Source organism: Belonocnema kinseyi, chromosome 3 (genome assembly GCF_010883055.1).
Source record: "Belonocnema kinseyi isolate 2016_QV_RU_SX_M_011 chromosome 3, B_treatae_v1, whole genome shotgun sequence".
In the NCBI taxonomy this organism is placed as follows: Eukaryota; Metazoa; Arthropoda; class Insecta; order Hymenoptera; family Cynipidae; genus Belonocnema; species Belonocnema kinseyi.
The window spans coordinates 38,599,839-38,627,605 of NC_046659.1; the positions used below are offsets into that span (position 1 = coordinate 38,599,839).

At 35.5% G+C, this 27,767-nt stretch overlaps 1 protein-coding gene across 1 annotated transcript in view; it reads left to right on the top strand.

Moving 5' to 3' along the window:
* Positions 1–27,767, top strand: part of LOC117170253 (Krueppel-like factor 6) — a 491,461-nt gene that overhangs the window by 426,249 nt on the left and 37,445 nt on the right. Inside the window, exons 2-5 of the mRNA XM_033356891.1 lie at positions 24,514–24,687; positions 24,795–25,037; positions 25,204–25,415; positions 25,626–25,852. Of these exons, the coding sequence (XP_033212782.1) occupies positions 24,526–24,687; positions 24,795–25,037; positions 25,204–25,415; positions 25,626–25,852 (844 nt within the window). The 5' untranslated portion in view covers positions 24,514–24,525. The remainder of the gene's footprint in view (positions 1–24,513; positions 24,688–24,794; positions 25,038–25,203; positions 25,416–25,625; positions 25,853–27,767) is intronic.

The window sequence follows — 27,767 nt, forward strand, 5'->3', positions numbered from 1 at the left end:
AACTTCCGAAAACGCACTTTTCTGAAGGATTAAAAAAACTTGAAAAGCGATTGACCAAGTGTATAGAGCTCCAAGGTGATTATGTTGAAAAATAAAAAAAAAATTACCCAAAAAAAATTGTTTTTATACTTCATTCTAAGGACTTATTGAACTACCCTTGTACTACCGGGACGGCAAGCATGTTTGCTGCAGCTACTTTGTTGCTTTCCGACAGTTCGGAACACCTAATCTGCCGGATGAGACCTTTGAATCTGCTTCGGAGAGTATCATGTAATTCTTCGGGTCAGCACAGTTGACAATTTTCGGCAGGAGTACTATGCGCCCTTCTTCCAACTATTCTGGAATTGGCTTTTCTGACTTTAAATATGACGTGAAAATACGGGCCAGATGCTGATGGGTTCAAGGAATTCTCTTCCATCAGAAGGTCTTGATACCGCCTGGTCCCGGTGCGGAATAGTTCTTCATACCTCTTAATACGTTAGTTACCTCGTCGGTAGTGATGGGTGAGCATTCTTCCTCAGGTGTTATGAAGGCGACACACAGCTTCTTGAAGCTTGTTATGTTCTCTGAGTCTTCGTCCAGCCTATGCTGCCGTTCGTAGACTTCTCTACAACATACTTCGACCTCCTTGGGTTGCGCATAGAGGGCCCCTGTACCAATAGTTTCTGCTAAATATGCTTACAAAAATTAATAGACAGTTGTGGTCAATTGTCCAGGGGTGGCTTCAAAGGAATTACAATCAAGAGGAGGTGTGAAAACCATGACGAAAGTTGAATGGCACCTGTATTCTTTCATGCGGAGCTCTACAAGGATGAACGAACCAATTTCCCTAACTTCTCGTGAAAACAAAAATTTGCCCCTGAATGGGGTCACTACATGGCATCACTGCATACTCTTTCGTGCGATAAACACCAAGAGCTATTGCACTTTTCGCATGAACGTCTACGGAGCACCAAATCTACTAGCAACCTGAACATGCCGGCAACAGAGAAAGGGAGGCAATACTGAGACCAACCGCGGGCAGACATCCAATAGAGGAAGAGCGATGCTTTATGACTTGGAGAAAAACGTATACATAAACTAGTTGGAATTTTAATGCCAAAGTTCGAGTGTTCCCGCCCGAACTCCGGATCGGCTATTACAAAGTTAACAACTCAAAGCTGCTGACCATTCATGTAGCATATTGTTTAGAGCATACGGATACTATCTGACACTAAGACAAATCTAGAGCGGAGAGAGACGTGGGTCAGAGAAAACCAACAGTTTCTCTTTGACTAATCTCCACTCTTCCAAGATACTCCAGTTACTGTCGACCACCCGCCCAAACTAGAGGAGGTCGAAGTATGTTGGTGGGAAGTCTACGAAGTGCAGCATAGGCTGGACGAAGACTCAGAAAATATAAATAGCTTCAAGGAGTTATGTGTTGCCCCCATAACACCTGATAAAGAATGCCCACCCATCACTACCGAGGAGGTGAAAAAAGTATTAAGAGGGACGAAGAACTATTCCGCACCGGGACCAGAGTGTATCAAAACCTTCTGGTGGAAGAAGCTTTCTTCAACCCATCAGCATTTGGCCCGTATTTTCACCTCATATTTGAAGTCGGAAGAGCCGATTACAGAGTGGTTGGTGGAAGGGCGCACAATACTCCTGCCGAAAATAGGCAACTTAGCTGACCCGAAGAACTACAGGCCAATAACTTGTCTGAACACGCTTTATAAGATATTCACAGCTATCCTAAATGATAGGATTGTTCGGGCAATTGAACCTGTGTGGCAAGAAATGTATTAACAACGAGGCTCAAAGAAAGGCGTAGCCGGATGTCGGAAGAATCTGCTAATTGACAAATGTGTCTGCAAAGATGCAGCATCCTGTCAGCGTGACCTATTGATGGTCTGGATTGATTACTGGAACGCTTTCGATTCGACCTCCCATTGGCTTATAATCTGCCTTTTGGAAACGTGAAAGGTTCATCCGCAAATCGTGAGGTGCATAGAGATTGATGCCGCTTTGGAAAACCAGATTTACTTTCTCATCTGGAAAAAATCGTGTGACAACTAACAAGGATACCTTTCAAAGAGGTGTCTTTCAGGGCGACACTATGAGCCCACACCTCTTTTGCCTCACTTTGTTGCCACTATCTCTCTAGCACTTTTCTATTCCCAGGGACACTTATGCGGCAAACCTGCTGATCTAAAGTATAAGATCACTCATGTATTTTACATTGATGATCTTAAGATCTATGATAAAAATAAAGAGCATCTACATCTTTCTCTAGAGATTGTCGAACGATACATTAAGGAAATAGTAATGGAATTTGGGTTAGACAAATGCGTCACAGTTTATTTTAAGCGAGGAAAACTTAATGGCATCCCTGAAGACCCTGAGCTCGTCGATTGAAACGATATGCGACACGTTTGCGCTGGAGAAACTTATACATAAATGGGTGTGCCACATAGCCGAATTTAGGATGTGGCATCTATAAAGAATACTCTCCCAAGCAGATAAAAACGTCTGATACGGCAGATTTGGTCTTCCGAACTGTCGGCGAGGAACAAAGTATCTGCAACGCACATGCTTGCCATCCCGGTAGTACTCTATTCATTCGGAGTTGTTCTATGGACGAAGAACGAGCTCAGATCCATTGATATCGGGACACGAAAGGTTATGCACATAAACAAAAGCGTGCATCTTGAGTCTTCTGTTCTGCGACTCTACATCTTGCGCCGTCAAGTTGGTCGCGGAATATTGAATATGAAAGAGACCCTCTTCTGAAAATGGGCAGGAAGCAAGAAGAAGTGGGTAAAGGAGCGTTTCTGTACAAAGCAGCGGGGGGGTCTCGGGTACTGGCTCGAGTACTGGCTCCTGAAAACCCGGATTAAGAAAGCCCAAAAGAAAAAACTTGCGTGAACAGCTCCTCGATAAGAGGATGTACGGCATCTTTCACAGAAATGTGGAGGATCAGCCCATGTCACGTGAGCTAACTTTTGCTTTCCTCAAGCCACCTGGATTAAAGTAGGGGACTGAGCGTACCATTTCGACATGTGAAGTCCGTGTCATTTCCACATTAACATACCGTCGTCACATTTTGAGCCAAGACATTCCCAGTGATAGCTGCAGGACGTGACACGAACACCCCGAGCGTCTAGCACACATACTATCTGGTTTTCCAACTCACGTGGGAATGACCTACATCCAAAGGCACAATGGGACACTAAGAGTGTTTTATTACCATCTCTATCACTCTTACGGCATTAACCTTAATATAGCTCCGCTAAACGCTCCTAGTGTAATAGAGTCAATTATCGAGAGTCAGAAGTGCCGCATATACTGGAACTTTAAATTATCGACAATTGTTTCTGTTGCGCACTCGAGGCCTGACATAGTTCTCCTTGACATCGAGAAGCGACCATGTTCGTTATCGGAATTTCTACACCAGCGGACAAAAGCATTAATGCCAAGGACAATAAAAAGAAAGAGAGGTATGAAGACCTTATTAGGAAATTGCGACGATTGTATCCGGAATATTCTGTTAACCCATTAAGCCCTCACGGGACGCATTTTTCCATTTTTTTCAACCTTCTTAAGTTCAATGAAAACGGTCAGAAAATTTTTTTTAATAGATCAATATCTACGTAGAATTTCAGGATCCTTCTGAATCTATCATTGGTTTTAGAAAAAAACGTAATCTGAATAGGTTATGTTCGCTTTTTTTTAGCGAAAATTCGTTTTACAAAGATTTTTTTTTCTAAATTGATGCTTTCGGACTGAAGTCAGAGACGAATTTGTTCGACAAGTAAATATATCGCGTCCTCGAATCTTTTTCTGCCGTGTCAAAATTCACGTAAAAATTTGTAGAAGCGGGTTTTAAAGGTCGCTGATTACGAATCCGAGATCAAATTTGACAAATTCAAAATGGAGTATCCAAAATGGCGGCCAAAAAAAAGTTCTTGAAACACTAAGAGCAGGTTGGCGTACTACGGCGCCATCCTCTTTTTTCAAATATTACGCTGTCTAGTGAAACACTAATTAAATTTTGTATTTCACATGGAGTTATTATTTAATAGAAAAACAATACACACTGCAGGAAATACTTTTTAATTTTAAATTTCGAACGGAACAGTAAAATAAACAAAGTAAAATGTATACCTTAGCAGATGGATGGAAAAATAAAGATTTTACTTCTGCAACTATTAAAAAATTAAATTCATAGGTAGGTACTAGGTTTTCATGAGATCAAATGATAAAAATATGAATAATTACGTTTCGTTTCAATCTTCATCATAGCTTATTTTAATCTCGGCGCATGTTTGACATGTGATATGCGCCAAAGAAAGGGAATTTACTCTTAAAAAATCGAAATCGAGGATTTTACATCTCTCGATAGTTTTGGGAGTTTCTATTTTCAATAAAACCATAGAGAAAAATTGCCGATCGTTCATTTTGCTAATAATTTAGTTATAAGGTACCCGAGAAATATGGCTTTCGCGTCAGAGCTCGGGATCCCGTATATATGCTATATGCATGATAATGCGTTGGTAGGTGGAGAGGGAAGATTTCGTGAGTCTTCCCTATCTCCTAAAAGTCACATCTATCAGGTCGAATTCGACCGCTCGTCCTGGAAAGTCTCATTTTTCAGAGTAAGCTCCCTTTCTTTGGCGCACGTCACATATATATTTGACGTTATCATGTTCATGATTTTCGAGATTAGCAAGATGCAATATCGAACTGACAGCTTCATGAACAAGTCTGGTTAAGTAGATAGGCAGGGTGGTTTCTTGAACAATTAGTGTTAATGAGTGAGTGTGTGTGTATATCCGTGTGAGATAAGCTTCTCGAATGTTCTGATGACGTCACAAGTTTCGAGATCATTCCGATAACGATTGTACAATTGTGTGATGGTTAAATATGCGAAAAACAAATTTCAAGGTTATCAATTATCAACTATTTTGAGACGAAGAACGTATAATTTGAAACCTCTTGTTAGAATTTACGTTCTTGCAATAAAGTATCATGAGTGATAAGAATAAATTCAAACATAATAAAATTTAGTGTAAGGAAACTGTGATACAAACATAAGAAAAAATGATACAGTGATGACATGAAAATCTACTTTCTGGAACTCTTAAATAAAAATTTAGTGATATAAAAGAATTTAAAAATACAAAAATAATATAGGTTATAGAAAAAGAGGATAATATATTGCTTTCTAGCTAAATAATTTAGTTCGGAGATCATAAAAACCAAACCATAGAAACCTACCTTACCGATATTTTACAGCTGTAGTGGCTGGTTTGTGCTATATTTTCAAAATATTCCTAATGACGTCATCAAATTATACTGCGAAATTTTATTTGTAAACAACTTCAAGGTTATTTTTCAATTGTACATTATACTTCTTATGCTGTAAAAACCTTACATTTCAAACGTATTTAGATATGTCGATTATAATTTAGAACCTTTTAGAACAGTTACACCAAGAGAGAGATATATTAATAGATAAAGAGAGCGAGGTATGTATTTAAAATGTTTTAAATCAAAAATTATGTTCTAAAATTTTCAAGACTGCAAAAGGGTTTACGATTGAGTGACTCGAAACCAGTTACAAATCTCACAGTATACGTCGCAAATGAATTACATAATATAAAAAGTTTTGCATGAATCTTCTACAAGGCCAACAGATTCTTCAGAGATCCTTTTACAAACAGTGGGTTACTGTGACAGATTTAGTATTAATACCGTATAGTCCCGTAGTATTGAATCAACTATTTTAATATTTAGTGATATAAAAAATAAAAAATAAAATAAAAATACAAAAATGAATACAGTTTATAGAAATCGAGGATGATATATTGCTTTCTAGCTAGCTAATTTAATTCAGAGACTGTAGAAATCTACCTTACCCATATTCTATAGATGTAGTGGTTCGTGCTATGTTCCTAGAATATTTTTAATGTCGTCATCGAATTCCTACTACGCTAGAATTTACAAAATAAATCAGCTCCATAAATATTAGAGTTGACTAAGAAACGTTGAAATCATATTTCACATAATAGAGTAATCTGCTAACAAAGATTAAATTTACTTACTGCAAATATTAAAATAAAGCATCATGAATAACAACAAAATAAATTCGGAAGTATTAAAATTTAATACAAGGAAACTGTAAATCAAACATTGAATGCGAAGTATTGAATACGCATATTCAAATGCACTATTACGTATAACAGCTGAAAATTTGGGATTTTCTTAGAGCCAACAGTTTGTTTTAAATTGTAGTTAAGTAAACCCATTTAAAGGGTCCAGGATTTCAATTTAACAGAATAATGAATATATAGTTGATTCAAATATTTCAACTTAGCAAACTCAACTTTCTTTCCCTGAAAAGAGAACCTGGGTTCACAAAGATTTTCATAGAGGGCGCCACAATTAAATATGCTGATTTTTCTTCTAGTAGTAAAAAGACGATGGTGATAAGAAGAAGGAGGAGGAGGATACGATAATATTACAGTTCAGCAGTTACTGAAAATATTAGATTTAGATGTAAAAATAAAGAAGCACATTGTCTTCCAATCAACACCAAAAACTAAAGGAACTGTAGGTAGTAATGCCTCGTTCCTAACTACTGGATGTATCTCCGCTCTCGGTGCGGCTTTCTGCTCTGACGTGGATCAATCACCATCATCATATATCGACTTCATTTGAGTCTTAAATGAGTATTTAATAATAAAGAAATCTAATTCAATAATGCTGTTCGTGAAGTATCAGTGATATTAAAGTATGCTGTTATATAACAGACGCAAATCATTATTTTTTTCTTAGAACCAACATTTAGTTTTTGTTAAATTAATCCAGATAAACAGCTAATGATTTGTGATTGCCAAAATCATGAACATAGTTTTGATTAAACTATGTCAACTTAGTAAATGAAAACTTAGTTTGATTAAAAAGAGGTTTTAATTAATGAAGATTATGATGCAGTGCACCACTACTAGGTACGCTGCTTTTCATATGGTTGTGACCACGCTGCACCTGTTAAATCTTGATTTCTCCTAAATCAAGGTAAGTAAACTATCGGAAATGTATGTGAAAGAATGAGAAGAGTGGAGGACGAGGAGGAGAAGGAAGAGGAGGAGGAGAAGAATTTAGTAATGATGGAGTTAAGACAAGTAGGTACTGAAAATATTGGATTCAATGATTATTTCAACTGAATTGTATGTTGTGTGGGATTTGAATGTGCAAATAAAAGAAGCACAACAGCTTTAAAATAACAAAAAAGCTTAAAGAAACTTAGGTAACACCTTGTTTATGTTAGTTCTAAGAAAAAAATAATGATTTGCAACTGTTATATAAAAGGATAGCTTAATATTACTGATATTTCACGAACAGCATCATTGAATTAGATTTCTTTATTATCAAGTATTGACTTCAGACTTAAATGAAGTCGATATATAAGGATGGTGATTTATCCAGCTCAGCGCAGAATGAAACACCGAGAGTGAAGACACACCCAGTAGTTAGGAACGAGGCATTACTACCTACAGTTCCTTTAGTTTTTCGTGTTGATTGGAAGACAATGTGCTCCTTCATTTTTACATCTAAATCTAATATTTTCAGTAACTGCTGAACTGTAATATTATCGTATCCTCCTTCTCCTCCTACTTCTCTTCATCACCATCCTCTTTTTACAACTAGAAGCAAAATCAGCGTATCTGATTGTGGCACACACTATGCAAATCTTTGTGAACACAAGTTCTCGTTTTAAAGAAAGAAAGTTGCGTTTGATAAGTTGAAATAGTTAAATGAACTATATATTCATTATTCTGTTAACCTGAAATCCTGGCCCCTTTAAATGGGTTTACTTAACTACAATTCAAAACAAACTGTTAGTTCTAAGAAAATCCAAGATTTTTAGCTGTTATACATGATAGTGCATTTCAATATACGTACTCAGTACTTCACATTTAATATTTGATTCTTTGTCTCTCTTTTCATCTTTTTTTCTCCCTAATCTATACCTGCTGCATATGATTTACCATCATTTTCTATTAATATATCCTCTCTTTATTGTGTGGCCGACGGCCCAAGAATTGGCTACTTGTTAGGAGAATAGAGGAAGTCAGGATGCTGAGAGAAGGTATAACACGCAATTTTTGTTTATTCTAACAGGGAATTTATTTAACGACTTACAGCGTAGATGGATATTGGTTAGTTGAGTATAGGTATAGCCGGGGAGCGTCGTTGTCGATGGTGTGGACTGCTGCTTAATCCCAAATCCAGAGAGATGGTTCACTATGTCCAGCACTCTGTTGGCACACACACGGGCACTTTACACGGGAAATGGAAAATAGGCGAGATCACGAGGGTAGGCTTAACTTTCTCCCTCGCGGTGATGCGAGAACTGGAGATCCGTGGTTGACGACCTGCTAACCTAGTTTTCGGGATTTGTTGACCCCGATCGCCAACTCTCTGGCCTCACCCCTTCCGAATCAAGCCAGTGCCGGAAGGAGTAAAGGCCCTATTGTAACTTCACGTTACACCCATCTTCCCTGTGCGAGACAGGGCATATACCCTTAACCATCCTTATGTGGATCCATCAAAAGTTCCTGCTCGTCTACGTCTAAGACTATGCAGTCGTCATCTGCAGAATCCGAGTCGAGTTCAATTTCTAACTCATCGTGATAATCTTCTCTATCGTTATTAATTCTCTCAACTTCATCTCCATTTTTCTTTTCTTCGACGATCGGAATGATAATTTCCAGTATTTCACAAAATTCTAAATGAATTTTATCTCAACTTGTTTTTTTATATTTTTTTCTATCCCTATTCGGTACCGTGTGCCCTGCCTTGCTGATCTCGTTCCTGTCCAAGCAGTACACATCATGGAGTAAATATAGCCTTTTCTGTATTTTTCTGCCACAGAATCTACACTTCTATGACTCAATGGTTTCCATTCTGAAACAATAAAAAAAGAGACCTATTCGGCCAAACCAAGATCATCAAAAAAATTTTTTTTAATAATTGTCTATAGTTCACTGACCTTTCTTCTTCTTCTTCTTCTTTTTTTAAAAGAGTGTTCCTAATTCTCTGTGTTAGGATGAACAAAAAGTGTGTGTTTTCTGCCTCTACCTTCTCTCAGCATCCTGACTTCCCCCATTCTCCTGACAAGTAGCCAATTCTTGGGCCGTCGGCTACACAATAAAGAGAGGATATATTAATAGAAAATGATAATAAATCATATGCAGCAGGTATAGTTTAGGGAGAAAAAGAGATGAAAAGAGAGACAGAGAGAGCTATGGATTAAAATATATTTTAATTCGAAGCCATTTACAAAAAATCCTAAGTATTTAATCTCAGAGCAACCAAATTCACATTTTTCCGGGCTGATTGTTAAACTAGCTTCATTTAATCTATCCAAAACTAAGTTTAAATAATGCACATGCTCCTCAAAAGTTTCCGAAACTATTACTATGTCATCCAAATAGCAAAATACTTTTGGCTTTAAATCCGGAGTAATTATTTTATCCACAAGGCGTTGGAATGTTGCTGGTGCATTATATAAACCAAAAGGCATTCTAGTGAATAGAAACATACCTTTTCCTGGAATCACAAATGCTGTAATTTCTCGGGAATTTGATTCCAGTGGTATTTGATTATAAGCCGAATGTAGGTCTATTTTGGAAATATATTTCGCTGAACGTAAGGTGTCCAAACTTTCTGCCATAATCGGTACTGGGTATAAATCCTTTTTATTCACATTATTGAATTTTCTAAAATCGAAACAAAATCTATAATTCCCTTTCGACTTCTTAATCATTACGACTGGATTTGACCAATCGCTGCAACTTTGTTCTATTATTCCTTCTTCTAACATCCTGTCTACTTCTTCGCACATTATTTCTTTTATTTTACGAGAGACATGATAATATCTTTGTTTGATATGATCATGTCCCTGTACATTAATTTTGTGCTCTGTTAGATTTTTTGCGTTTAATTGTTTACTCATTTCTGGAATTTTGATTTTTAATAATCTATCCATTTTCCCTTGTTCCTACTCTGAGAGTTCTATTGTACTTTCGCATTTTTCTGATGCTATTCTTATCGGGTCCTTAACTTTTATTAGTTTTCCTATTAAATTATTGTTAATAATAGCATTATTTCTATAATTGATCCAACTCATTTTATTTTGAGTTTGGATACTTTTTACTACCGATGGAGAATCCTCAGTTTTGACTGTACTCTCCGCGAAACTATTCGTATTAATGCAATTAGAATTATTTGTTTTTTTCAGATTTACAATAAATTTTTGAATTGAACTTCTTCTGATTTTTCTTTCCTGATCTATTTCTTATCCCTCTACTATAAGGTTCGCCGGGCGTAATTTTATTGTTTAGACTACTTGTCTCACGACTTCGTTCGCACTTCTCGTTCTCGAGGTTGCTATAGTCCAGCGTTTCCAGCGCTCGGAATCTATTCTGCAGTTGTATTTCCATCAGCTGTAGATTATGTGCCTGGTTTGAGTTCTCGCTACACGATGTGTGCGGGGAGGGAAATTTTGGTTTAGGATTTGTTTCATTGTTCACCAACGGAGGTACCGATTTCCTGTTTTCAAGTGTACTTTCGGCTCCCCCTCTTTACCTTGTTGCCACCTGGAGATCGTACCGAATCTAATTTTCGCACTCTTATCGCTCTTCTTCTCCCTATTGCTATCTTTTTTCTCTTTCTGTACTATGTTTTTCTTTTCTATTCCTATCTCTTTCTCCTTTCTCTCATTATTCTCGTTTTCTTTTTTCTTTCTATCTTTATTTGATCTCGTGTCTCTCTGCACACTTGACCAGCCTGTTTGTGTTCCTATTTCGCGTATATCTTTTCTACTTCCTTTTTCCTTTAATAAATCTATTTTAATTGGTTCTGAATTTGCTTTGGGATGAGCTTCGAACGTATATCGAATCTCAGGCAATTCCGGAAGCCACCAGTTGTTAATTTCATAATCCATTTTCAATCATAATTTTCTAAGCATGTTCCTATTACCCTTTGATCTTAAGTTCGGCACTATTCTAAATAATAATTCTTTAGTGACATGGTCTATTTTCACAGGAATGAGTACTTGGCCAGTGATACTCATTTCCTTACCATTTGCCACAATTAATTTATCCGAATCAGAGGTTTTAATTTCGTAGTTGTTTCGTTTAATTATGCTTAATATATTTTGACCTACGTAGGAGTGTATCGCACCGGTATCGATTAACACCCTGTATCATTGTGTCTCAAAATCCATCAAAACATGAAATCTTGTTTCGTCTGGGGTATCCAAATCTGAATCCAATTTTTCGGGCGTTTTATTTGACTTTGAGGATGTATTCGCCCTTATAATCCTCCCTGACCGTTTCCCTTATTTTTAAAATGCCAAAATTCATTTTTATGTGGCCTGTTTTACCGCAAAAATAACAAGTAATTCTCTTCCTATGTTCCCTATTTTGCCTACGCTCCTGATCTCCGGAATTAGAGCCCGCCGCACTCTGTGCACTTGGATGCGCGTTCCCATTTTTCTGATCTATCTTAGACCTGTCTTTTTCGGTATTTTGTTTCTGATCAGCAGACTTTACTCCCTGTTTTCGATCGCTTAATTGTGCATTTTCTTCAGTCGGAAACGTTACTGTCGGTTCGCTTTCAATTGCTCGCGATTGTGATTATTATAATAACCTCTTGCTCTCGGGTGAGTTAAATTTCACATAAGAGAAATCAAGAGATTATACCATGAACGACCGAATCCTCTGCTTTTTCTGTTTTGAAATCGACCTTTGTAACCTCCTCGATCATTCTCTATTCTGGCCATTAATATGTATATTGTTTTGACTGTTACCGTTTTTGCTATTACTCTGATGTTTCTGGGTTTGAATCATCCCAAACGGAAAATATGCCGCTGGAATATTCGTATTATTTTGGGTTTGCATATTCCTAGATTGGGCCTCATTAAAATCTGGCCATCCGGTATTATCTATTCGGCTATTATTTTGTATAAAAGTAGATCTTCGTTTTGATCTGCGTGACCCTAAGCTTCTGGATTCTTTCTGTTCTTCTTCATAGTCGCTATCATCGCATTTATTTCTATCATCCAACTTTGTTACGGTTTCTGACAATCTGTTAGTAGGTTTCGACTCTATTTCTCGATAACGACTTTCTGGCTTGGGCCATCTAAACTCATTTTCAAATCTTTGTCCACTATTAATTTCTTGATCCGGATTTTTCCAGTTTCTATTATTTTCTGTTTCAAAAGAACTGTTTGATGTGCACTTCGTTCACTACTTATTCTCTGTATAGTCTTCTTTTTATACTCTTCTAATTTTATCTTGAAATCAGTTCACCTACTCTCTTTGTCGACTTCGCCTCTATTTTCACGGGATTCAAACGAACTATGCGCTCTTGGATTCAATGTTTCTGTACCAAATCGTTATGTTTCCTTTCTATTATATCGCGTTTTTTCTTTAACGCTTCCCTCTCCCTACTCAAAAATTCATCATAAGCAATTAATTTTTCTAATTCGTTAATTACTCGCGCATTTATATTTAAAAACGATTCTACTTCATACGTTTCATTTCTTTTAGAATTATTAATTTCTTCATCTTCCCTTAATCTTCTACCCAGCTCTAAAATTTCTACTACTTCTGGTAATTCTGCTTCCGAAAGACCAGAATCGTTTCCCGCATTTTCCCAGTTTCTGGGACTTAGTGTAAAATTTGGCGGTATCCGGTCTGATGCCACGCCAAAATGTGAGTTTGGCGGCAAAAGACTCGCTGTGGGGTATGTTGAGTCAAATTTCGCACGAGTGACTCTTTGGGGGGTTGGTAATTTTATTTGTGGCAATAAGTTTCCTCTGCCCATTGTTCTACTTAATCTACGAATTGCACCGTGGGCTTCGTTTCTATTTTGAAATAAATTTATTTGATTGTCAAATTGAGTTTCGTTATGTTCGAAATTATTTTCATTCCTTTCTAATATTTCATTTACTTGTCTATTTTCTAAACTACATGTAATGAAACGCTTGGCCTTGGTCTTGGTATCTTTATCACCGGTGTTGACTTCTTGTCCCCTACTCTATCGATATTACGCAATCGCGTCACTTTCACTTTTAAAATCTAGCGTTTTCTTAACCGATAATTCTCAAATTTTCTATTGTTGAGCTTTACTGTATGGACTATTTTCCCATCAGTTTTCAATATTCTCTTTAACTTATTACTATTCTATTCTTTCACTTTTCTTTTATTGCTTACGTAATTATTTTTCGAAATTTCTTTATACCTGCTCCCTTTTGTCTATACTTTGGCATTGCTTGCATTTCTCAATTTAAGCATTAAATGTAATTTTCAATTTTTTAATATCTATATATATATGTGCATAATCTGTCTTCTGTCTCGTTTCCTATCTCAGCGTGGAAAAGTGGGAAATTTGGAAAAATGTGGGTTTCGTTCGGCGCCAATTGTAGACGACGGCCCGAGAATTGGCTACTTGTTAGGAGAATGGGGGAAGTCAGGATGCTGAGAGAAGGTATAGACAGAAAACATGCAATTTTTGTTTAACCTAACAGGGAATTTATTTAACCACTTACAGTGTAGATGGATATTGGTTAGATGAGTATAGGTACAGCCGGGGCATCGTCGTTGTCGATGGTGTGGACTGCTGCTTAATCCCAAAACCAGAGAGATGGTTCACTGTGTCCAGCACTCTTTTGGCACACACACGGGCACTTTACACGGAAAATGGAAAATAGGCGAGATCACGAGGGTAGGCTTAACTTTCTCCGTCGCGGTGAGGCGAGAACTGGCGATCCGTGGTCGGCGACCTGCTAACCTAGTTTTCGGGATTTGTCGACCCCGATCACCAACTCTCGGGCCTCACCCCTTCCGAATCAAGCCAGTGCCGGAAGGAGTAAGGGCTCTATTGTAACTTCATGTTACAATTGCAATTATCGAGAAGGTTCTAAGTTATAATCGACACGTGTGGTATATAATATTGAAAAACGCAAAAATGTAACGCGCAATTAAAAATAACCTTGAAGTTGTTTACGAAGAAAATTGCGTAGTAGGAATTCGATGACGTCATTGAGAATATTCTGGAAACATAGCATGAACCACTACATCTATAGAATATGGGTAAGGTAGATTTCAATGGTCTCTCAAATAAATTAGCTAGCTAGAAAGCAATATATCATCCTCGATTTTTATAAACTGTATTTATTTTTGTATTTTTTTTTATATCACTAAATTTTGACTTAAGAGTTTCGCAGTTTCCTCACATTAAATTTTAATACTGCAGAATGTAATCTTATCATTTATGCTACTTTATTGCAAGTAAATAAATTCTAACAAGAACTTTCAAATTATGCGTTTATCTTAAAATAGTTAATTCAATACTACGAGGCTACGTGGTATTAATACTAAATCTGTCACAGTAATCCACTGTTTGTAAAAGGATCTCTTAACAATCTGTTGGCATTGTCCAAGATTCATGCAAAACTTTTTATATGATGTAATTCATTTTCTGAGGTGTGCTGTGAGATTTGTAATTGGTTTCAAGTCGCTCAGTCGTAAACCCTTCTGCAAGTCTTGAAAATTTTAGAAAATTATTTTTGATTTAAAATATTTTTAATACATACCTCACTCTTTTTATCTATTAATATATATCTCTCTTTGTCTAATTGTTCTAGAAGATTCTAAATTATAATCGACTTGTCTAAATACGTTTGAAATATAACGTTTTTTCAGCCTAAAAAGTGTAATGTGGAATTGAAAAATAACCTTGAAGTTATTTACAAATTAAATTTCGCAGTATAATTTTATGACGTCATTAAGAATATTTTGAAAATATAGCACGAGCCAGCCACTACAGCTGTAGAATATCGGTAAGGTAGGTTTCTATGGTCTGGTTTTTATAATCTCTGAACTAAATTATTCAGCTAGAAGGCAATATATTATCCTCTATTTCTATAAACTGTATTATTTTTTTATTTTTTAATTCTTTCATATCACTAAATCTTTATCTAAGAGTTCCAGAATGTTGATGCCCATGTCATCACTGTATCATTTTTTCGTATGTTTGATTCACAGTTTCCTTACACTACATTTGATTTTGGTTGAATTTATTCTTATCATTCATGATATTTTATTGAAAGTACGTAAATTCTAACAAGAGCTTTCAAATTATACGTTCTTTATCTCAAAATAGTTGATTCAATACTACGAGGCTACCTGGTATTAATTCTAAATCTGTTACAGTAACCCACTGTTTTTAAAAGGATCTCTTAAGAATCTGTTGGCATTTAGAATTGAAAAAAATTTTTAACTGATTTTAACTGAATTGAATCATCCTAAATTTTCTATAGTCTATATCATAGAGTAGCCTCAGTACATGATTGAAAAAATGAAAATATTTTATTCTATTAATTTATTGCATTTTTAAAAATTTTATTTTAAATTTCTAATGTGTAATAGGCAAAAAACTGACCTTTCTAAATGAGAGCTGAAAATACGAGAATATATCTGTAGATAAAAAAAGTCATGCGACCTCAGCTCGAATATCCTTGCATGACATAATGAGCGAAAAGCGCCGGGCAGTGTACTCTTGATATTTATTAAACGTCCATGAAAGCTTCGGAATTAAATGCATGCTGTCTATAATCTCTCTTTCTCGAGTCTCGAAATTGTTTTGAGTATATTGTTACATATACCTCGTCCAAAGGTTGACGGACCTACCATATGGTAAAAGAATGAATACAAAAGCGAACAAATGCGAGCTGTAAAATAAGTGATATCTCTACAGAACGATAGCATAGGATAATGAAATGTGTGCAGCCTTTGTCTGCCGATACGTGAATGCTTCTGCGAGTTTAAACGTGTGTGACTTGTGACGTCATCAGAACATTCGAGAAGCCTGTCTCCCACGGATACACACGGGCACACAGACACAGAGACACTCACTAACACTGATTGGTCCAGAAACCCCCCTGCCTATCTACTTGGGTATCTTATCACGTAGAAGAGTTTTTGGAAGGAGGGTAGAGGAGGAGTTAGAACTTGCGCCTAGAATCACGATAGCGCAGCCTCGCTATCATCATACCGGCGCACTTTGTACGTCCTACCTGTGCATTTTGGGTTAATAAGGTTTGAATATCACTCCCGCTCGCGACATTTTTCGCCAGAAGCATAGATTGGCTATACACTGGTAACGTTATTCTTCGCGGGATAATTTAAACTACCCAAATTATGAAAATTAAACGAAAATTAAAAATGGTTTCTCAACATGAGTTTCAAATCGTAAATGTCTCTAAATGTCTCTTATGTATTATTGATGAATAATACTCTATAATAATTACGAAGAAAAGATTAAAAATAGTCTGCCCAAATAGCTTCTGCCTATTTCCCACATGCTTGTATATCACATATAGCTCCAAAACACTTCTTAGCTACTAATCTCCTTCTTTAGGGAATTCGATGATTTCCAAACCCATTCTTTCTTTATATTTTTTACCTCGCCTGATTTGGCTTTTATTTTCGATTTCTCGTTTTAAGCATTTTTAGGCATTGATAGGGTAGCTAAGATCTGCTGAGGCTGAAAATCAGCTGAATCAGCTGTCAGGAAGAAAGTCACGACGGCTGCGAAACGTGATTAGTCCAAATTTTGAAAAGTAACTTGGCGGCTAAGTGGTCTCATTCGTGCTCAATTGTATATCTTAAAGGAAAATACCCCAGGTGCCCCCCCCCCTATTATAATGATCTTGATATATTTTGTAAGGGGTGAGCCACCCCCTACACACGACGAAAATAATGGAAAGTAAGGCAAAATTAAAAGGAAATATCTGAAAAAATATATATTTCCAACAGTACAAAAGTAAGTTGATGCAGGTTACTTATATGCATATGTATGATCAAGTGTGTTTAGGGATAGTCACCCCCTCCAATATTATATTTGGAAAAAATGTAAGAACACGTCAACTTACCACTGTACTGTTGGGTTCATCGTATGTATGGGATGGCTCACCCCCATTTTTTTTTAATCAAGTCAGGGAAATAGGGGTTTTCATCTCTCATTATGCCAAAACTTTTCCAAATAGTTTTGTTTAAAAATATTATTTTCTTCTATGTGGACCAATCAAACCACCTCTTAACACTAACATATTTGGGGAGTTGTTTTACCCCCTTGAACCGTTTATTGGCCAATAAGAAAAAATACGTGTCGCTTATTTTTTAGCCCCCTACAACATATATCAAGATAATTAAAATCGGAGGGGGACACCTGGGATACTTTCCTGTTAGTGACGTCACATCTGTTTGAATCTGAACAAATTTTTCTTATTCAGATAACACATTCTTTCCGCAACGCCATTTTGTCACGGATTTCTGATCAATATCTTTAGCAGTAACCCACGGTAAGGTGCTTTGCAAAGTCATCGTATATCTCGGTTCACACATAAACACTCTAACTGATTACTAGCCCATAGGGAAATCCATACTTTTTATTTCAGCTACAACTACGAAAGAAAACTCTCCGCGAGAACCCATAAGTATCTAAAATCTTTCGTTTCAGGCGTCTATCACCCTGCTCGCGCTCTCACTGTTTGGCATACATTTCTTATAAAGAAAATTGCTCCACTTCTCTCCCCCTCCCCCTAGAATGGAACTTTTCTATCATTTACCTCCATACGTCGAACCATACACATTTTCATAAAGTTCTTATATTTCTATGCATCTTTATTTTTTGTATGCTTTAGAGTCTCATCCACAAATTCCCACCTCCCTTTCCTCGGTCGATCTGTGCGTACGCAACAAGTCACTTTACCTAAATGCACTTGCTTTATCAAACCTTTTACAACCAATCTCTCAACGTGACTAAAATATCTTAACAAATTTCTTTCGCTCTTGTCAATTAGTGTTTCTTCTACACCACATTACTTGAAAACCCACTCATTACTGACTTTGTCCATTATGACTTAGCCGCGAATATATTCCGCACGAACAGCATACCCACTGCGCTCACTGTACTCCTATTCTTTTCTTGGTACGTCCAGGTCTCGTTTCCATACCATGGGTGCAAATACATAATTGCATTGGTATTTTAGCTAAAATCATAACATTTTTATTGCTAGCTTCGTCAAAATATAAACTGTTCATAATATCCCATTAAAAAGTGGACGTCCTTAATAGGTGTACTAATGTAAATTCACTACATTCATAACAGAATATGGACTAAGGTTAAAATTACGAGCATTATACCATTTTCAAGTCAAAGCGTTGAAAACTATACGTTTTGTTAATTGAAGTATTAAAAAATGTCTGTTAAAATCAATCAAGTTTGAATTTTTAATGCTTTCAGTTCAGAGTTTTTCTGCAATTGCATCTTTTAATTTTAAGTTATTTGATTTAAAAAATTTTAAGGTTGAAAATTAAAACAGGAAATTATTGCGCCTATGTTCCAATCATTATCATTTGATTATTATTTGTAGATAACCGACGCAATTAATTGTGATATACGGTTTGAAGTTCGATACTTTAAGTTTACTGTACATCTCTGCTGAGACCGCTACTGCCGCATTCAAAACAAGAAATCAGTAACTACATTTGGAATTTGGTCCCCAGATTCCCGTTTGTTTCTAATATATTTTAATGAAAACCAAGTGAAAACTAGGGTAACAACTCCCAAATGTAATTACCGCTTTCTTGTTTTGCACGGTAGACTAGCCATTGTGTTTTCTTTACTAGTATTATTCGAATTATTCAAAATTTAAAGAACGACATTGGCCGCTTTAATGCTTTTACTGGTGGTAATGTGCAGGTCTTTCAAGCTAGCACCTCCACAAACTAAATTCCCAAATTTCTTTATGTCAGAATTTTGGGCTTTTTTGGGCTTTTTTTGGGGTGTATTCGGAAAAAACAAAGAAAACCAGAATTTTGGGCTTATTTTGGGCTCTAAAATGCATGAAGAAAAAATAAAACAATTACCCCCATTTTTAAAAAACCACCCCCTTGCAAAAAATAAAATTTACAAAATCCAAAATGCAATAGGTTTTTGGATTATTTTAGAGTCTCAAATGCACTTAACATTATATTAGAAAAACCACCCCTGTGTAAAAAAACGTCAACCTAATAATAAAAACTTAAACCTTGGTGTCAGCATTTTTGAACAGCCCAAAAATCAGAGACTCCATTTGAACCGTAAAATTCGAAAAATATCAGAGACTATAGTAACATTGTAATATTCCCGAAAAGATTGGTTTGCACGAAATTATGTTTGATTATTAAAAAGGGACTGTTTTTTAACGTCCAGTGTTGGGGACCAAAATTCGGAGTAGGTATTTTTAAGAAGCCCAATAATCATAAACTCTACTGACACTGGAAAATTCTCAAAAATATTAATTTTTGACAAAGTCATATATACATGGTAGAGAAGGGTTGATTTTATAAGTTAAGATTTGAAGCCCAAAAATCGGAGTGGATATTTTCGAGGAGCCCAAAAATCAGAGACTACTTTAAGACTAGAAAATTCTCAAAAATAATATTTTTTAACAAAGTCATATATAGGTGATAGAGAAGGGTTGATTTTATACGTTAAAGGTTGAAGCCCAAAAATCGGAGTGGATATTTTGGAGGAGGCCAAAAATCAGAGACTACATTGATACTAGAAAATTCCCAAAAATATTATTTTTTGACAAAGTCATATATACATGGCAGAGAAGGGTTGATTTTATACGTTAAGGGTTGAAGCCCAAAAATCAGAGTGTGTATTTTCGAGGAGCCCAAAAATCAGAGACTCTATTGATACTGGAAAATTCTCGAAAATATTCATTTTGGACAAAGTCATATGTATGTGATAGAGAAGGGTTGATTTTATACGTTAAGGGTTGAAAGCCAAAAATTGGAGTGGATATGTTCGAGGAGCCCAAAAATCAGAGACTACATGAACACCAGAAAATTCTCAAAAATATTAATTTTTGACAAAGTCGTATATACGTGGTAGAGAAGGGTTGATTTTATAAGTTAAGGGTTGAAGCCCTTAGTGTCAGTAGAGTCTCTGATTTTTGGACTCCTCGAAAATACTTACTCTGATTTTTGTACTTCAACCCTTAACGTATAAAATCAACCCTTCTCTACCACGTATATATGACTTTGTCAAAAAATAATATTTTTGAGAATTTTCTAGTGTTAATGTAGTCTTTGATTTTTGGGCTCCTCGAAAAAACCTACTCTGATTTTTGGGCTTAAACCCTTAACGTAAAAAATCAACCCTTCTATACCACGTATATGCGACTTTGTCAAAAAATAATATTTTGGGAATTTTCTAGTGTTAATGTAGTCTCTGATTTTTGGGCTCCTCGAAAATATCCACTCCGATTTTTGGGCTTCAACCCTTAACTTATAAAATCAACCCTTCTGTACCATGTATATAGGACTTTGTCAAGAAATAATATTTTTGAGAATTTTTTACTGTCAATGTAATCTTTGATTTTTGGGCTCCTCGAAAATACCCACTCTGATTTTTCGGCTTCAACCCTTAACGTATAAAATCAACCTTTCTCTACCACGTATATATGACTTTGTCAAAAAATAATATTTTTGAGAATTTTACAATGTCAATGTAGTCTTTGATTTTTGGGCTCCTCCAAAATATCCACTCCGATTTTTGGGCTTCAACCCTTGACTTATAAAATCACCCCTTCTCTACCATGTATATATGACTTTATCAAAAATTAATATTTTTGAGAATTTTCCAGTGTTGGTAGAGTTTATGATTATTGGGCTTTTTAAAAATACCTACTCCGATTTTTGGTCCCCAACACTTGACGTTAAAAAACAGTCCCTTTTTAACAATCAAACATAATTTTAGGCAAACCAATCTTTTTCGCAATATTACAGTGTTACTATAGTCTCTGATATTTTTCGAATTTTACGGTTCAAATGGAGTCTCTGATTTTTGGGGTGTTCAAAAATGCCAACATCAAGATTTAAGTTTTTATTATTAGGTTGACGTTTTTTACACAGGGGTGGTTTTTCTAATATAATGTTAAGTGCATTTGAGACTCTAAAATAAGCCAAAAATCTAGTGCATTTTGGATTTTGCAAATTTTATTTTTTGCAAGGGGATGGTTTTTTGAAAATGGGGGTAGTTTTTTTCATGCATTTTAGAGTCCAAAATAAGCCCAACATTCTGGTGTTCTTTGTTCTTTCCGAATTTGATTTTTTACATAGGGGGTGGTTTTATATTTTGAGGGATGGTTTTTGGAAATTGGTTACTTGTGCGTTTAAGAGCCCAAAAAAGCCCAAAAATCTGACGTGTTTGATTTTTTTTCTTTCAATTTTTATATAGTGGAGGTGCTGGCTTGATTCAAGTCAACACCTCCACTCAAAATTTGAATTTTCACAAAAAGTAGCGGAGCGCAAAAATCTGCAATACAGCCCAAAAAAAGCCCAAACAAAAACCGAAAATTCTGACATAAAGAAATTTGGGAATCTCGTTTGTGGAGGTGCTAGCTTGATAGACCTGTAATGTGCGTTTTGAAATCGTTCCTGGAAAGGCTTGAAGAACTAAAGCTGAACTCGCATCAACTTCCGATCTTAACTTGTTCGGCGAATAAGGAAAGCAGGGTACTATAAATTTCCAAGCTTTCGGTAATATTCAAAGGAATCTGACCTAAACATGTTATTTTGAAAATTATCTCATATTTTAAAAGGGTACTAAGAGTGCTGTGTTTTCCGCACAATTTCGTTTAGGAAGAATAATTTAATATTGAAGTTAACCCGGTAATAAGCATTGAATTCAGAAAAAATTAAGAAGTTGTATTCCTATGAATACGCGATTTTTCCTCCGTCTAAAAATCCCCCAACGGGAACAGAAAAAGTGCAAATCCTATTCCTCTGATCGACTTAGTAGAATAAAACGAATGCATTTATTTAACCTATTTTTCATTATTAAATCTTTTTAGAACTTATAAATTCCAAAAACATTCAAATTTATATTTATTTATATTTTAATAATTTATTTAAACGTCTTAAAAAATTCACCAAAGAAATCTATTCAAATATGTGAATTTAAATTATTTTAACTCTGGAGAGGCAGAGTTCAATTGGTTAGAATTAAAATTTCAAAACTTATATTTTGCATGAAGAAATTAAAACAACTTATTACACATATTTTGTGAACTAATTAGAAGCAATTAAATCAAATCAAAATATGATCACTTCTGAGGAATAAAAAATATCTCTGTGAGGTGTGTTACCGGTACAATTAGAAGGAATTAAATATATTGAAAACACGTTCTCTTTGGATGAATAGAAAACCGTGTGGCGGTCGCTATGGAAATAGAAGGGAATAAGTTTCGGAGGTATCTTATTCTTATGGTGGAATTTTGGACAGAAGGAAAAGTCGCGCATTCAAAATAATATAATAATCTTCAATTTTGCACTGAAATCTGAAAATATTAATTTTTCTCTATTCTACGCTTATTACCGGGAAGTCCCTTGACTCAGTCATCAATGGTAAGAAGAACTAGATTGATTCGATCGCGGAAGACGAATCTCCGATTGATAGACCTGGAATTTCTAGTTAATATTTTAATCGCTGGTCAAGAAAGACAGGAGACTTAAACACGTTTGGAATCGCAAGCAAAGATGAATATAGACTCTTATCTGATTGGGCACGGTTTGTCAACCAGAAAGAGCAGTTATAGTGTCTTGATTGAACTCTAATTCTATGAATTTGGACAATCCTTCCCGTGGGATAGTAGAGGACAGGTGGCTCATGACGTAGAAGGCGAACTGAGACTTATAGCGTATTAACTAATCGCATTTACGAGTGATTCCCACAAGTAGGCAGCACCACTTTGCACTTTCCCTCTCTTGCATGTCTTTGTGTCGTTTCCTCCAGAAGGAAATGAGAGGTTTCGGCCTATGAGTAATTCCATGTTAAATCATCTGAAGAATTTCAGCTATAGTTATTTCCATGCAAATTCTAGTATCCGTTCGCTTAGCTGTTGGAAAAAAATTTAAATAATTTAAAAAAAAAGGCTTAGCAGATATTCAAAATTTAAAATTTTGGTCCTTTCTTTTGAAACTTTCATAACTTTGGTGAGTGTAATGGTATTAAGGTATATTTTTTAATATTCGTAGTCGGACGCAGCTTGAAGAAAAAATCCAACTGATTTTGCAACTGATTTTCAAAAAAAAAAACACATTTTTTATTTTCTTCATTTTTTATATAGGAGGCAGAATATATCAAGTGTTCCCACCTAAAATTAATTTTCTTTAGATCGGATTGATACTTGACTGATTTATAGACCAGTGGACCTACATTAGTTCATCCAAACATTGGTTCATTTATCAACCTGGTCTTAATATACGGGGGCCTGAAGTGTTTACCTTTTCACGCTTTTCTTCACCTTCACGTTAGTATAACTTCTTTTAGGATGATCTGATTGCACTTTTATTATAGAGTTTTGGAAAGCTCTTTTCATGCGCTTCAGGACTATTATAACTATATGTTTTTTAAATAATTTTTTTAAAAATCAAATTGAAATTGATTTTCTGGAAAAAAGCAATTTTTTTTAAATTTCTATTTTACAAAATAGCTTTTTTATACTCTTTGAAATCATGCAGAATAAAAAGTAGGCCGGAAATGTTTTCCTGATAAAATTTACAATCTTACGCCCATTATGAAGGAAATAAAAGGTGTGAGATGAAATATATAACTTAATTTATATATTTCTTTACAGATAATCATCTCAAAAAACTTAAATATAATTTTAAGGTACATTAGACCTGACAGTTTGCGTGCCCGAGCGCTGCGGAAGTTTAACGTGGTACTCTTGAGCGTATAGATCTAAATTTGACCAAGAAAACATTTCCGACACACTTTTATGACAACCGGTTGATAAATGAACCTACAGTTTGGCGGATTAATGTAGGTCCACTAGGACTATAATCCAGCTAAGTTTTAATCCGATCCAAACAAAGTTAATTTTAGGTGGGAACACCTTACTTATTCTGTTCCATAGAAAAATTAAATTGTCCTCTACAAGCCCTTTAAATATCAAAATGGGATCTCTCTCAGTTTTCCAGAAATAATTAAGAACGTATGCCGTGGCATGGTGTTCCCAGCGCCCGAGAGTCAGAACTCTAAAGTTTATTAACATGGTTTTTCACATCGTTTGCATCGTTTTTAATTTTTAATATCTCTTAAGCTTTTAGATTCAGCAAAAAATTATTTTAGGTGTTTTCTGCCAACAACTGAAAGAACGGATACTAGTATTTTCATAAAAATTACTAATAATAGCTGAAATTGTTCAGATGATTTTACATGTAATTGCTCCTATGGGAAATTCTAACTTAGGACACGGTATTTTTGGATACTATTGCCAATAATTATGTCAGAATTGAGAGTTTTTATATTTTAATAGGATATGAATTAGAAACTTGTAATATCTATATGACTTTAAGTAGTTTTTATTCAGTATAATTTTTATGCTTGCAGACTTGTTACGAAATGGAAAGGTACTTGAAAGATGAGCCCAAGTTACAATCGTATAAAAATTTACCTACGGAGCTTGACACCGCACCTTGGAACATGTTCAGGGCGCCACCTATATCGTGGACAGCATCCACTTGTACCACGAATGGACAGTACGAGCCAGCCATCAAAATGGAGGTAAGCAAAATCACACCTCTGCTTCCTAGTTTTTATATGAGGATGTTGATTCAATGAATTTATAGAACTTCTCTACACGGAAAAAATGCTTGTTTTTTGAAAATCAGGTTACGACGTCTGACGAGAGAGATCCTCTCTGCCTGGCAGATATTAAATTCAGTCCAGGTAACCACAGTCACAACGGCCGCGACAGGGATCTATTAGATCGGCATTTGGACTCCCTCTCGATGTCGTCAGCGAGTTCAGCATGTTCAGTCCTGTCGTGGGACAGCTCTCCCTCCCTGTCGTGTACAACTCTTATTTTAAAGAAGGAGCATGGCGAAGATCTCGAAGAGGATTTAGAACACGAGGTTTGGAAGGCCTTAGTTTCTTCTTATCATATTTTACGTTGAATTGCATGTTAGTCAAACATTTGATTTTAGAGACTAAGGAAAATCTCTATCATCAAAGAATGTTTTGCTTGATAAGCATTCGATTATGCTTAATAAGTTGTACATACAAACTTTCTTTATTTAGGAAATCGAGGAGGATGATGGCAGTTCATGCGAAGGCGATGGACAAATATTGACGCCGCCATCAAGTCCTGAGTCAGGTCAAGGACATTCCAATTCCAGTCACTCGTCGAGCGGTAGTTCGATTCTAGACGCACAGAATTTAAACATCCATGGAACGGGTGGCAGGAGTGCTATTGTCAGGGTCACCGCCACCAATGCCCAAAGTGTAGCTAGGTGAGATATTGTATTCAGAAATGTCAATTAAAACCCGTGTTTAGTTTATCTGCTATAATTTTTAAATATTAACTAAAAACTAACTTTGATCTATTTGAAGTAATCTTGCATGTGTTGTACAAAAATTGCTCAGTTTCGTTAGCTATGAATAAAAAACTCGAGTTGGTCTGGAGACTTCGCTTTAACAAAATTTATTTCGTTGGTTTGAAGATTAATCTCCGTATCAACGAATGGTTTCCCAACTGTCGCGAGCACACAACACTTACATGTAGGAACAACGGCAGTTGCATCCGTAGTTGCGAATAGGCACCATGCAAGAAGTCACGAACACAGCCCACTGGACACGAAGCGCAGGATACACAAGTGTCAGTTTCCCGGGTGTAAAAAAGTCTATACCAAAAGTTCGCATCTCAAAGCGCACCAGAGAACACACACAGGTAAGTGACTAAATTCAACAGACCCTAGCTATTCTATTTTCTCGCTATTGTCCCTTTTAAAAAGAGCCTGAAAAGTTTTCGTGAAGGCTAAGTGCCGTTGTTTAGAAATCGATAGATTGTTTTATTAATGCGAAAAACGGTCTTGCGATTCGAAATATATTGACTTCAAATTTTTGAAATTACCTCACTACCTTAGCGACTGTAATCATGTTTTATTTTGCTACATTAAAGAGTAAAGAGGTAAATCTATGAATTTTTATTAACTATCGAAAAGTCAATCTCGGACACATTCACACTTTTCTTGCATCCGGAAGTTTTGTAGCCCATGAGATTAAAAGTAACATCTTTGAAAATGTCGGCGAAAAATCGTGCTAAACAATTCAATGGGTTTTATTCGCACTTATACGCGAGGCATAAAATAAAATAAAAACTTTGTCTTCTTCCGGTTCATCGTCTTAAGCCTTATAATCTATTTTTTCCTTTCTTGCGTTATCGTTATTCATGCTTATATTTTTATCTTAGTTTAGATAGTCAGGTCAAAAGTCACCCTATTTGTATTATGTAGGGATCGAAGAATCTTCTACCAGATTTTCTTGCAATTTGTCACTGCACAGGTAAAATTAAGTTTGAATATTTCACTGTAAAGCAAATATGTGTGTCATCTTAACATTTTCAGCAAGCCTAATAATTTTTTCTAATATTATTCATGAATCTTGGAAGCGGCTTGTCTGAAATTATCGAGTTTATAGTAAAATTATGTTTTAATTTGTCATCTAAAGGACAAAAGAGCATATAAAATGAATTTTCAAATAAAGTGTTTAGAAACTAATTATTGTAAATCAAATTCCTAACGTCATATTTGGGTACTAATCCTACTTGAAAAATCGTTAGTACTAACAATTTCAAACAGTACACTCACGCATTTTTCTTGGTCCCGAAAAGAAAATCATTGTTGTATTACTTTTTTAGCATTTAAGAATCTTTAAAAAAGTTACATTCTAAGGGAATAAAGGAGCGGGAAAATATATTAGTAAAAGAAGAAGTAGATGTTAAAGTACAAGAAAGTTTAATGCTACTGAATTAGCTGTATTAAACAAAATTGTCCTATATTTTCAAAAAACAGAAACAAGAGCGAGTCTACTATCTGTCCAAAAAGTTTAGACACCTCGATTTTATATAGATTTCGTACGTTTGACGCAGTTTTATTGTTTAAAAAATTCTAATTTTTGTAATCAAAAGTCTACAATAAGTCCAAAAAATGGTAATTGTTATTTATCAGGCTACTGTAACACATACGAACATTGTAATATAGAACACTATTGAAATAAGAATAACCAGTAATAAATAAAAAAAATACACTGCATTATTGAGTACATTAATCTACGCGGTAGAGAGGAATTGATTACTGACGTTAACGGTTGGAGCCCAAAAATCGTAGTTATTTTTTGGCAAAGTCGTACGTACGTGGTAGAGAGGGGTTGATTTTTTACGTTAAGGTTTGGAGCCCAAAAATCTAAGTGGGTGTTTTCTGGGAGCCCAAAAAAGCCCAAAAATTTCCGGTGATTAAATTACTGAAAACTGTCCATTTTTTAAGGGGGTTGATTTTGAATGTTAAGGGTTGTTTTGGGGAAATTTTTTTTGCGGATCTCAAGAGCCCAAAAAAGCCTAAAATTCTGGTGTAATTCAATTTTTATTATTTAGTGATTTTAAGAAGTGGAGGTGCTAGGTTATGGTAAGCTGGCACCTCCAAAAGAAAATTGATTTTTGGAAAAAAGTAAAGTAACCCAAAAATTATAATTGACGCCAAAAAGAGCCCAAAATTCTGAGCTATGGCAAATCCCAAAATTCAATTCAAAGGAGCTAACTTAATGGACATGGAATAATATCTTTTTTATTCTCAATTTTTTGATAAATA